Here is a 13,569-nt window from a genome sequence, read left to right on the forward strand (position 1 = left end):
ATGGAGTACATCGAGATGAAATACTACATTTAGTAAGGATTATAAGTTGAATAAAATAAAACATCTGCCCTCACGATAAGGATAGTGCTGAGAGATCAACTTCAAATTCATTGCGCACTGCGACGTCACGTCCCCCGCCGGCACAGCAGCGTGAAATTGATAAACAGATTTCGGAATGGTTAGAGAAACAAAGGATATATGCCTTTATACATTTTTTGTAGCAATTCCACTTTTTGTTTGATGGACATCAAAACATGCTTTCGCTTTGTAAGAATCGGAAATTCTTTTTGATGTAATCGAAAGTTCAAGCTTACTTTTATAAAATTGCTCTAACAATCTGCAAAAAATAATAAACCGAATCCAGTTAGAAGATTAAGGAACAACGCAATCTGCAATATTAACTGAAATAGATAATTTTAGCTTAGCTTATACCGTCCGTTGTACATTAAACGTGCATGCGTAAACGTATTACACGCATGCATAAGCGCATTATGCGTTTACGCATGCGCAGAAAGTTTGTAGCTTTGAGGTCCGGGTTATGGATGTACGGATTAAAGACTTTTGACCGGACGGCCCCACATAGAGACAAAAAAAAAAAAAAAAATATGCCAATGGTTCCTAAAGTGCTTCGTGAAAGCATCAATAATGCGGCTTCTAATGGATCAGAAGAACGCCCATCAAAGAAACCAAAACTCGACAAAGGCTGACGTGTTATGTGTCCAAGGTCCAAAGACAATAAAACTATAATTTCTTGCAAAATATGTGGTTATTTTTCATGTAAAATTTATTCTTCCTATGTTTGCCAGAAGTGTATGTCAGCTTCTGATCCCTTGATTAGGTATGTAATTATTTTGAATGGAATTTTTTTAAAATACTGAAATAAGTTTTCTTAAGTATAGTTTCTCAATGAAATTTGCAATTATTATTTATAATCAAATGGTTTTCTATAACATTTATAACACATTTTCCTAATGAAACTGATTGGGGTGACCCAGTCACCCCGCACGATCTCCAACATCAGTGTTGGGTGTGTGCCTTCTGCCGGGTTAATAATACAAAGTTTGGTTATTTTAGCAACATTTGGACAAATAAATGATAAAACCATTCGTGTTTCATCTAAATTTCCAAGGCTGTCATGTTTCTTTGTTTTAATATTAACCATTGTTTTAAAGGATGCTTCGCAAAGATATGTTTTGAAAAATAATAATTACTTGTTTAATGCTTTTTCTTTTTCGAGACCCAGGTATTCATCTTTAACAGAGATTCAGAAATATTTTCAATAAACTTCAGTTTTAATCCGTAGTCTGAACACAGCAAGGCCACTTCTTCTCCTTCATTTAGAGTAAAATTGGAGAAGTGAAAAGAAAGAAATGAATTTCTTATTCAGTGTTTAACAATGGAAAATATTTTTCAGAATTATTGTTATTGTTGTTAAATGTTCAATTATTAAAGAAATGATTGCCTTATTTATATCCCATACACATGGAAACATTTGTGTGTTTCTCATATGTATCTCTTTCTTACTAAAACTTTATTTTGATTGCAAGTAATTTGTAAGAATGTTTTCATCCTCCCAACCCCCCCTTTTTTTGTGAGCGATATAAACCAAATTATTGCACTAGTTATCCTTTTTGAGCTGTCTTCCGAAAGTTGCAGTAGTTAAAAAAATAACAGTAGTCTGTTTGCTAATTGTAACACATGATTTAAAACTTTTCCATGTGGCAACCATCTTACTTCTGTCTTCAACGTAAATATTCATAATTTTCTTCCACAGATGAACAAAGTTGTTTGAAAATTCGACTTTTCATCAGTTTTATTTTAATGAAATTAACAATGAAAACTGCTTCATCCAATACTTTGTTAAAATGATTGATTCTGGGCATTGTCTTTATAATGAGTACAGGGTGATTATAATTAAAGTTCCACTTTCAAAAGGTCGTAAAAGAACCATTGGTCAGAATGAGCTGAAATGTTACGTGAATATACATGAAGCAATGGGAATATGTCTGATGAAAAGGAAAAAAATAGTTCAAAATTTTATTAACCCCTTAACGCATTTGCCCGTGTCTCACACGGGCGAAAGTTTCCGGCAAATTTGCACATGCCCGTGTCTCACACGGGTGCCCTTGTATCTCGCGTTATTTTATTTCTATTGCTTGTCTGAGATCCGTTCCAGTAAAAATAAATAGGCTAGATTATAATTAAACTTATTTGACATAGATGGCACCACTATTCAGCATTTTTCTTGTGTAAACCACGTGGCACATTTTGATGATTAGCTATAAGTTTGCTAGGAATTCTTTGCTATAAAGTAGTCGTTTGGTGTGGAAAAGGTAATATATCCATTTTTATTACGTAAATATAATAAAAGTAAGCAGTTAACTGCAAATTATATTACTAAGTGTTTTTGTAATTTAAAAAAAGTTATCTGATAATGAGCGACTCTGACGGTGACAATTTTGAATATGCCAATTTATCAGACAGTTTCAGCGATGAGAGTGATGATTTCTCGAGTGATGGAAGTGAATCGGAAGATAATGACAACGAGATTTTGGATATAGCAAGGAATTGGTATCAAATTAGTATAAATCAACCAAACGTTGCACCACCGAGATTTCGATTTGAAGCTAATCCTGGCATGATTATGCAAGAAAAAAAATAGGTGATTTTTTGACCGAAAATTAGAAATTAATGTGTGCCTTAAGGGGTTAATAGATGGCACTATACTTGGCATTGTATGCTAATTAAAAGATGTGAGATGCGTACCACAGCATTGTAGAATGTTTCGTAAAATTTTATTGATTGGGATGCACATTCCCTGATTGCTGCTTGTTTCTCTTGCAGTTCTATACCCTCATCTTTCCTTCGTATCGAAGCAACTGCTTTCCTTCCTCTGCCCGAATTTGCGTCAAATGAAGTGGGCTCTTCGAATTTACAAATTATCTTCTGTAGATCTTGACAGACATTGATGGTATGTATTCACTACATAAATAATGGGAAAAAAATCACAATAGAGATATGTAATTTATTACTTAATGTGGAGCAGAAAATGGCAAACCTTGTTGCTTTTTTTTTTTTTTTTTTTCTCTCATTTTCCCTGCCGGATTCAGTATATAAAAAATTAGTCTCTGTAACCTGTGTGTAAGGGTTAAGTCTAATGTATAGTGTACATGTCATGTCTTTTAATTTAGCATTTACATAAAATTTTGAACTTTTTTTTTTTTTTTCCAACAGACAAATTCCCATTGCTCCATGTATTTTCAGGTCATTCTGACAAGTGATTCTTTATCTACAGGATTTTGAAAGTGGAACTTTAAGTATAATCACCCTGTACTTCTTGGTGCAGGACACTGTGAGAAGATACAATATTTGTATTGACAGTTTTCACTAAAGTCACAAATCCTTAGACTGATACTACAGTCAAAAGTCGTTAATTCGGGTCACCCATAAGTTGAACCTCAAAGCTAAAAATTTTCTGTGCATGCATCGCGTCGGCACAGGCGTTTTATGCGTGCGCGTAAGACCTTGACTACTGCGCATATGCGTGTGCTCAAGTGCAGAATACGTTTTCGCCTGCGCGTTTAATGTATAACGGACGGTGTAAGCTAAAATTATCTAATTATCTATTTCAGTTAATGTTAATGATTGCGTTGTTCCTTAATCTTCGAATTGGATCCCGCTTATTATTTTTTGCAGACTGTAAGAGCAATTTTATAAAAGTAAACTTGAACTTTCGATTATGTCAAATAGAATTTCCGATGTTGGAACTTCCAAAGGATCTACAAAACGAAAGTGTGTTTCGATGTCCAACAAACAAAATGTGGAATTGCTGCAAAAAATGGATAAAGACATGAAGAATGTGACAGAGAGGTTAGTGAAAACGAAAAAATTTCGATTGACAAGTTAGTCGGTATTCTCGGCACAGCAATTAATGGGACTTGAATGGCGGAACTTTGTAACTGAACAAGAAATTATGTCTTTTTATAGAATTAAAGAGAAAGTATTATCACATAAAATGAAGCAACTTAAACAACTTACATTGAGAGAAATGTTTAATAAAGTAAACAAATAAATATTAAGCTTTTTTTTTTTTTTTTTTTTTTGTGTGTGTGTGTGTGTGTGTGTGTAAATTTTGATACCCTTTAGATCATAATTGTTCTTTATTTCATAAATTACAGTTTCATATTTTTAATTTTAGAATTTCTGCATGCCATCTTACGAGATTTAAACTGATGACCTATAATCTGGAAAAATCGATAATCCGGAATCGCCGAAGTCCCAACGAGTCCGGATTAACGACTTTTGACTGTATTATAGATGCTGATTCGTCAGTTCCAATACTAACACATTGATTTTGTCATAATTTTAACATAATGTAATATGCCACTATCACTTCATATAAGATCTGGACAACTGCATGCTTAAAAAATTCTCTGTAGTGCAAAAATTGATTCCGTTTCTTCTGTTCATAAGTAAATTGTGCAAAGCCTAAGAGATGCAGATGCACTTTGCCACTTATATCAGTTGATTCATCAACTTGTAATATAAAGGTATGTTAACAAGTTCATCAGTGACTGTTAAGTATTGCAGGGTATGTCATTGATTCTGGGAATTGTGTCAATAGATACTGGAATTTTCAAAATTTCCTTGCTTCTTCCCCATATGTAATTGTCACTATTTCAGAGCAGGCGAGTAAAGTGAGAGTTTCTGCTACCATATGTGGTTTTAATTTTAATGCAACAATTTTATCTGATGCGAGTTGAAATTTATCACTTACTTTTATGTTTTCTCAAATTATCTTCTTTGTCTGCCTTGCATTTCTAAAAATTTTTGAAGAATTCATTTTTTTATGAAACATTTTTATGTTCAGTTAAAAAATGATGCTATAATTTAATGGCATCTTCACATTATTCACGAGTTTCTGCATATGATGTAGAGAGGAGTTGGACAATCTGTATTTCCGGTCGAAGTAAATATGAATTTTAAGTATTCATCGTATCACAAGTTTTAGCTCTTTTGCACCATCTGCAAGTGTACCAGTCCTAGCAGTATTCTCATCATTAATATCAAAATGACATTTCATTTTGCTGAAATTATCTATTTCATATAATAAAGAAATGGTTACGAAAAATATAAAATTAATTAGTACAGTACAAAGTCTAAGATCCGGACTCATCGAGACTTGGCTATTCCGGATATTAGATCATCAATTTAAATCTAGTGAGATGGCATGCAAAAAAATTTAAAAAATGAAATCGTGATTTATGAAATAATGAAGCATCTATGATATCTAAAAAGTGTCAAAATTTACAACAACAACAACAAAAAAAAAAAAAAGCTTAATATTTGTTTATTATTAAACATTTCTTTGAATGTAAATTGTTTAAGTTGCTTCATTTTTTGTGCTTATACTTTCTCTTCAATTCTATAGACAGACATAATTTCTTGTTCAATAACGAAGTTCCACTCTTCAAGTCTCTGGTTGCTGCATCGAGAATTCCGACTAACTTGTCAAATGAATTTTTTTCGTTTTCAATAACCTCTCATCACTTTCTTCACTATCAGTAATGGTATTTGCTAGGTTTAGAACGATACTACAGATTTCGCCGGCCGTTGATTGATGTTTGCAACATTGCCATGACAATGAAAAACTTCTGTTACATCATCTTATTACCGCTTCTCCACATTTCTTTACAAAATCCATTAATTGGAAAAGCAGATACGCAGCAATGGTGCCAAACTATTGATTGCACAAATTTATGCTAAAGTGATTATTTCTTCAAAGTATTTTATTCAGTATCGAAGTAAAATGAAGAATCGGGATTCTCCACATGCTTTTTTACGGGGCGAAAAATCAAATGCGCATGCGTAAAGCATTAAAAAAATTCCTAAAACAAATTTTGTTGGTGGTTTTAAGGTCTGGATTTTAGATCATTCCGGATCTCAGACTTTGTACTGTAGTATGGTGCATGACTTACATAAATTTATTTAATTAAAAAAGTCAAATCAATATCATTACTGAAAAATAGCAAAATAAACTGCATTCATTGATCAGAGTTCATTTATGAACTTCACAAGCAAACCAGTTTATAGCACTCAAACTAAAAATGAAGTGGTGAGAACATTTTGTTTGTCCGGTGAAAATGCAAGGCACTGTTAACTCTGTGTTCAGAGTCGATCCTTGCCCATTCAACTTTTTCATGCACCCCTTTCCTTTACAAACCATTTCTTTATTAAGCCCTTTTGTTTTTCCATTCCTGTACATCCAACATTTTCATTCTGACAACTAATTTATAGGCTTCTCTTCTTGGATGCCAGCAAATGGACCATTTCCTTGACAGTCATTGTGATGTAATATCATTGCATGATAGCTTAGTTTTTTTTAATTGAGTCATTTTTATATGACATCATTTTTTACAGCAGTTAAGTGTATGTTAAATTTTTTATATCACATAAGTAACTAAAAAAGTTTAACAGCCGTTTGCATTTGTTGATCACAGTCCCGTACAAAAATTATAATATGCATTAAAAGCATTTTCATATTGCATTGTAGGAGGATGCTGAAATGAAGCAAAAAAAGAAAGAAGAAGCAAAAGCTTTGGCAGAAGCAAGAGAAAGGGCTGCTAGAGGACCTTTAGGTATAATTTGTTAAGAATATTTCTAATGTATATATATAACAAAATTTTTGCTGAACTTGGACAGATTTTTGAATACTTTTATAACCAATAAAGTTAAAACTGATTTTAAAAAAAATTAATAGAGATGCCTTTAAATATTTTAATGCTAACCTTTCTGCAGTTATGAGGATTATTATTCTTTTCATGTTGCTGTATTTATCTGCAACAAAAAAGATTCGAAATTTTTGACAGTGTGTGAAGTCTAGAAGCTTTCCTATTACAAAAGTCTTTTGTGTGTCTGTTCGACAAAATAATTTCATATGCACTTTTAATAACATTTTAATATTTTTACATACATTATTTTTACATTTTTATTATTTCAAGATGTGATATTTTTATATTAGTACAACTCCATATAATATAGATATTGATTGCGAAATTTTTTAATTTTATGCTTGTATGTACTGTTGTGTACATCAAAAATAAGTGTAATGGTAGTGATGAAATTTTGTTTTAAACTGAAGTATTGTTTTTTCTGTTTGTCTTATATATATAAATTCAAGCCATAATTCCCCCCCCCCCAAATAGTGATAATATCTTAATAGCTTGATATTTTTCTAATTAAACTGTTTTAAAGACATTCAGAATTAAACACCAGGCATACGTAAAAATAAAGCAGGAAAAAGCTTTATTTTGCTTTGTTTTTAGTTGAATTTTATTTCTAGATTTAGTATGTTGTTTTATCATTTGACAAAAATAGGTTTTTTAATTTTTTTTGGTGTTGTTGTTTAGTGGTGAAAATCTGAGATGTTAGATTATAATCTGAAGTAGTTTAGCTCCCTCTTTTTTTATGCTGTTTAAAATTTGAAGCTCTTTAAATTAAAGTATGAACAATATGCTTAAAAGAACTGAAGTGCATTGCTTTATGAGAGCATCTTTTCCTGCTTTATTTTTAAGATCACAGTTTCATTTAAAGACTGTCTAAAGACATTTAATTGTTCAGGGGTTTTTGTGGGACCCCAAAAAATCCCCTGAAACTTTTACGGACTTACTAATCGACATTTTGGAGTTTCGAGAAGGGGGGGGAGAGAAATGAAAAATTATAATTATGAAGTATTGAATGACCTAATTATAAAAGTTCAATGAATTACTTTTTTTGCAAAATTAATAACTATAAATTTTCAAACATATAAACTACTACATTTTATGTAAATATTTTAAATTACCTGAATTAATTCTTTAAAAAAAATTTATCTAATTTCTGCTGCTTTTTTTTTTTTTTTTTTTTTTTTTTATTTTTCTGATGTTTGTGGGCTTGTCTTTCTTTTGTGGTGAACTTCATAATTGCAGGAAGGTTGACTTTTATTTTCCTCATTTACAGTTGAAGAAATTTCCTTGAGAACTCTGCACATGCGGAAGTAAAAGCAGTTTGCTTTTCTGCTAATGTAGAAGGTTTTTCAGAGACTTTTATATGTGACTCATCTGAAATACATGTTTTTAAGTCCTCTTGATATGTTTTCCAACTTCTGTTCATATTCAGTAAGAGATCTTTGTGAATTGGATCAGTCATTGGATTTTTTGAGCCATATTTTTCACATGAGGTTTCTTTAGAAGCCATTAAATCATATTTAATAGTCTGCACTGCATCTAGGGAATCAATCTTAAGAGAGGTTCTATAGTCAGTGACAAGTGTATCCATTAAGTTGAATGCACTTTCCACTAATGGACCATGGAAGCAGCTAAGGCAGGCTTTGACCAATTTAGCCAATGTAGGATACTTATAATCATTTGTGAAATCATCTTTTAAATTAAAAACTTTAGACCAATATTTATCAATTGTACACTTGACTTGATTTCCACTTTCATCAGATGCGTAGAGCATTTCTTTGGTGATATCAATATCACTCTGGTATAACCTTATTTCAGCTTCTACTTTTGACTTTTCATTATCACTAAAAATATGGGACATAAAAGATGATAATTTTTCAAAAGCTAATATTGTACTGGTTTTACCTCTTAGCTCTGGATCTAATGCTGTAAAACTAATTAGATATGAATTTTTAAGGGGTAATTTCTGTTTCATATGCTGTGCTATATTAGTATAAGCTTTCATCAGAGAAATTTGGAATTCTTTTGCTATTGGATGATTTTTTGATAATTTCTTCAGGAGAGTGGAAGCTTCTGCACCAGCAAATATTACTTTGCTAGGTAGATAGAATTCTGGATTTGTGACATCAACCTTTAATAAATCATTATAAGATGTGCACTCTATATTTTCTGGCTTCATAAAAAAAGAGAAAAATTTTGCCATCAATTTATAAATACTGGAATGTATTAAATGAAGCATTGGTTTTTTTGTTTCAAATAATTTAATATATGTGTTGAACTCTGGTAATACTGCTGAATATAATGCCATATGCAATAAAGTTTTGTTTTGCATAACAACCCATTCAGTATTCTTTTTTTCCGAGCTAAAGCATCCATTGTGAGTTGTTGGGAATGCAAGCAAGAATACAACCTTCAACAATTTTTTTCTGAGCTGCAGAAATATTTCTTTTATTGTATACAGTTTCAACATAAGAAAAATAATCCCCTTTATCAGTTTTATCCAAGTAGTGAAAATAAAATGCAATAAGAGCATGCCACAGATCTTTGATTCTTTCTAAAACACATAAAATGTACACCCACCTATGGTCTGGTCTCTTCAAGGGCTTAAGTTTTTTAATGGCAAGGGATTCACAGATTTTGAAAAAAAATTCTCTTTTACTGCAGCTTTTCATATCAAAATAGATGTCAAACAAATCTTCTAAGTATCTATCAAAACATGAAGCAAATTTTTTTGCACATTTATTAGCTGTGTGACATGTGTCACCATCAATATCTAATAAGTGGGGTGCTTTGTTTGATCGTAGTCTGGTTTCAACACCCTTTTTTTTCCACGCATGGTGTTACATGAGTCCATTAATACACTAATTAAGTTTGCCCATGGAATATTATTATCTTCAATAGTATTAACAACTGCTTTAAAAACAGCTTCTGAATTGCAAGATTCCATCTTTAGCGATGCAAAATGATGAACTACAACTTCATTTTGATTGTTGTCATAAAACTGCACCAATATTGCCAGTATACTTTCTTGAGCATTGCTAGTACTTTCATCCAAATTTAGAGAAAATGGAGTCTCCTTTAAAGTTTTAATGATATTTTCCTCAATAGTTTTTGCGAGCCCATATTTCATCTTATAACATGCAGTAGTCCTGGACATTTCCAACGAGTTTAGTGCCGTCTGATCACGGCTCAACTGTTTGCAGAGTTCAATTAAATTGGGAGCTACATTGAAAGAAAGAGAATTCTCGGTGATAAACGAAGTTATTAATACCTCTTGGCGTGCTTTTCTTGTCACTATATCCAATGGCCGAGCATCAGTCTCCAGTAAGTCATCAGTATTTTTTGAATTAGCATAATTACTTAAATTCATTGAATGTCTAATGCACTTTGAATATTTTATGTGCGTCACATTTTTAGAATGATTTGTGAAAGCCTTGAATCCTTTCCCACCATACTTCAGCAGTGAGTTACAAAAAACACAATATGCTTGTCCAGCAACATTTATTTTCTTGCACCATGTGCCGATGGTATCCCCATTACCATCTCTCCGTTCAATCCAATTCCACCTAAATGCATTCCGGACACCTTCTTCTAATTGTATAATATCACTATTTATATCGAGAAATTTCATAGTGAAATTCTCTTGCATACATAAATAAAAAAAATATTTCAATAAACGAAACGAAAAATTTACACGTGCATCAATAAATGAAACGAAAATTTTACACAGTGGAGAAAAAAAAGTTGAGAAGCGATCAATGACAAATAGCTAATACGGTGAAAAATCCCCCTTCTCTACTTATTGGCGCCATGCCAGGAGAGATAAGACCTTTGAACCCAGAGTCACGTGATCGCACATCTGGTCGAACGAAGTCTGTCCCTTTTTTCTCTGCCGCGCCTACTTGCCGAAAAGAATCCAGAAGGGAATGTACGAGAACTGGGGGGAATGAGTCATAACTCGCAATAAGGAAAGAACAAAAAAGAAGTTTTTTCCCCGCTTTTCACGCATTATCACTGCCTTTGGAGAAAGAAAGGAAAAGTTTTCACCACACACACTGACCTTGTGTTTTCTGCTTTCAAAGCAAACAAAATTACCCAGATCAAAATAAATAATTCATTATTATTCCTACTTCCTTTTGAACGACGATCCCTGGAATTTCCGGGGATCGAAGTTCAAAATCCCCGGAGCACAAACACCCCTGATTATTTTACATTGTCACACATTTTGTAATAAAATAATACTGTTAGATTCTATTCTGTTGCTAAACAAAGAAAAGCATTGCTTAATAGCTCATTTAAAAAAAAAAGATGGTATCAGTACAGTTATAGAGGTTATTAATTATCACTTACCAGATGATGTTGGTTTAACTGATAATAATGAAAGAGTGAAGTTCTTAAAATTTGCAAATTGACTGATAACCAGTTAGAAGATTTAGAATTTAGTAATGAAATTTTTGGGCTGATAAAAAATGTGAAAAAAGGACGAGTCCCTGGAAATGACGCATTTTATGTGCATATAATACAAGATATTTTTTAAGGAAATCCAACTTTCATATATAATCTATAATATATGTCTTTGCAAGGGAATTTTTCCTTTTTTCAAGTTGGGGTAAAATGTTGATTAAGCAGCTTAATTACTTTTTTTAAGTAATACTGTTAAAATGAAAAGTAGTATGGATTTACACAAGGGATAAGCAGCATATTGGCTTTTTCTGATTTCTTAAAAGCTACTTAGAAAAATAAACTTCACAAAGAGACATCAGCACTAGTTTCTTTGGATGTTAAGAGTAATTTTAGCAGTCTGTGGTACTTGCATATTACATCAGTTGAAGAGACTTGTTCTATATTGTTTCAAATTACTTCAGTAATCATTTAGTTTATAATGATGGAAATATTAGGAAAGTCTATACAAGAGGTTGCCCTTATGGGCTGTATTTTGGAATGAAGTGTGTAATACCATTTTCGACATTGAATTAAGAGAAAATTTTCATTTACAGGCTTATGGCGATGACATTATAGTTGTGGTGTGTCGAGAAGTGAAATAGATTTTAGTTTGGAGCAATTGTTCCAGTGGTCCAACAAGTTTAAATTTCAGTTTGACCCAAAAAGTGTGGTATTTTAGGTATTGCAAAGAAAGGATATATGATTACTCCTCCTAGAGAGAAAATTACAGGTATTAAGTTTGAGTGTTAGATAAAATATCTACGTGATATCACAGATGATTGCCTTATTTTCATCCCACATCTTAAATATGTTAAAATCCATTGTTGTTGTATACTGAATAAGCTTTAAGCTGTTAAAGCTTCTCTAGTGATGTTAAAAAGATCTTTCACAGGTCAGGTAGTGAGTGAAAAATTTTGTTTGTCAGCGATGTATAGAAAAAATATACACATAACTAATCTTTTGCCTGAAATTCAAAGAATTGTTTTGCTTGGTACTACAAAATATTTTTGATCTGTAAGTATTTCTGTTCAGCAAATCTTAAGCAGTTGCAAACCCATTAACCTTATTGCTTCTAAAGAAAAGGCTCTTTTTGATTTTAAGAACAGCAGTGAAAATACTGAAAGCTTTGGCTTCATTGTAAGATTCAACAATTATGCCTTACAGGGAATTATTCAGCCTTACAGGGAATCCCCAAATTCAGGGTTGATGACGTCTACCTTGAATAAGGAAAGTCTGAATATGTCTGGTTTTACTCTTTTTATTGGCGGAACCAAACTAAATGATAAAATTGAATGTTCATTTTGTGGATTTTTCAGGCATTAACTTAAATATTATGTGACTCTGTAGGATTAGTGATAACCTATCTGTATTTTAGGCTAAGGTTATTGCATTGTACACGGCATTAAACTGGTTTGATACTAATGGTTGCAATAGTCCAGTAGACATTTATTCTGATAACCAAGGTGCTTCAGGCCCATATCACACACACATTTGTTTCACACTAACAAATGTTTCGAACAATTTTTCTGCCTGGTTTACTATTGAAAGAAAGACATGCGATTTTTACCTTCCTTTAGAAAAAAAAATTGCAAATTGTTCATTTTCAACCAATCAGCTACCAGCTTGTTTGTAATGGAGAAACAGTTTCTGCTGTGTTAACCCCAAAGCAATCTGTGGTGATTTCCTGTTTTGACTGTAAGTATTATATTAATTTTATTTAACAGTTAAATTTTAAGTTCCTTTCCTGTCAAATTCTTAACTTCAACTTACTACTTCCGGCCATAATGTAGTTTTGGAATCTTGCTGAATATTTAATGAGGTATTTAAACCACGAAGTTACTCACTGAGTTAGAGAGAATCAGAGTTTCTGATTTACGCACGTCTGCCATTTTGGCCACTCTCTCTCAAAGCTGTTATTACACTTGGCCGTACTCAGGCCCCTGCTAAGCTTCGTAGTCAAATAAGTTAAGGGGCCAACTCGATTTGAATATTGATAGCTTCGGCTATATTTCTTTAGTTAATCTTAGTTTTAGTTTAATTCTTAGTCTTAGTTCAAGCCCAAGTGTGGGCTTTGTTTGTACACTCCCAGGCAGAGTTTTGTTAAATCTTATTGGAATAATAAAGGGTTAGTTACTCTTCTATCTTGTCATTTCTTGTCACCGAACTTAAGCGATTATTCGCTTATCAGTTCTTAGATTCTTCACTTCCAACATTAACTTAGAATTACAAAGTGAGGAAACTCTGACTAAGCAGAAAAGTTGTTCCAAACAGTTGTTCTTCTGAAACAAATGGATGTGTGATAGCAGCCTTACAGGGAATTTCAACTGGTTAAAAAGATTGTATGCTTCACTAGACATTACTTTTACAAGAACTTTAAAAAGATTACTATTGGTATACACTG

At 32.3% G+C, this 13,569-nt stretch overlaps 1 protein-coding gene across 1 annotated transcript in view; it reads left to right on the top strand.

Annotated features, from left to right (window-relative positions):
- Nucleotides 1-13,569, top strand: part of LOC118188780 (translation machinery-associated protein 7-like) — a 39,650-nt gene that overhangs the window by 15,101 nt on the left and 10,980 nt on the right. The window contains exon 3 of the mRNA XM_085812203.1: nt 6,554-6,638. Coding sequence (XP_085668329.1) covers nt 6,554-6,638 — 85 coding nt within the window. The remainder of the gene's footprint in view (nt 1-6,553; nt 6,639-13,569) is intronic.

This window comes from Stegodyphus dumicola, chromosome 2 (assembly GCF_044657685.1).
Source record: "Stegodyphus dumicola isolate Sdum_Otavi_A_Nest chromosome 2, ASM4465768v1".
Lineage (NCBI taxonomy): Eukaryota > Metazoa > Arthropoda > Arachnida > Araneae > Eresidae > Stegodyphus > Stegodyphus dumicola.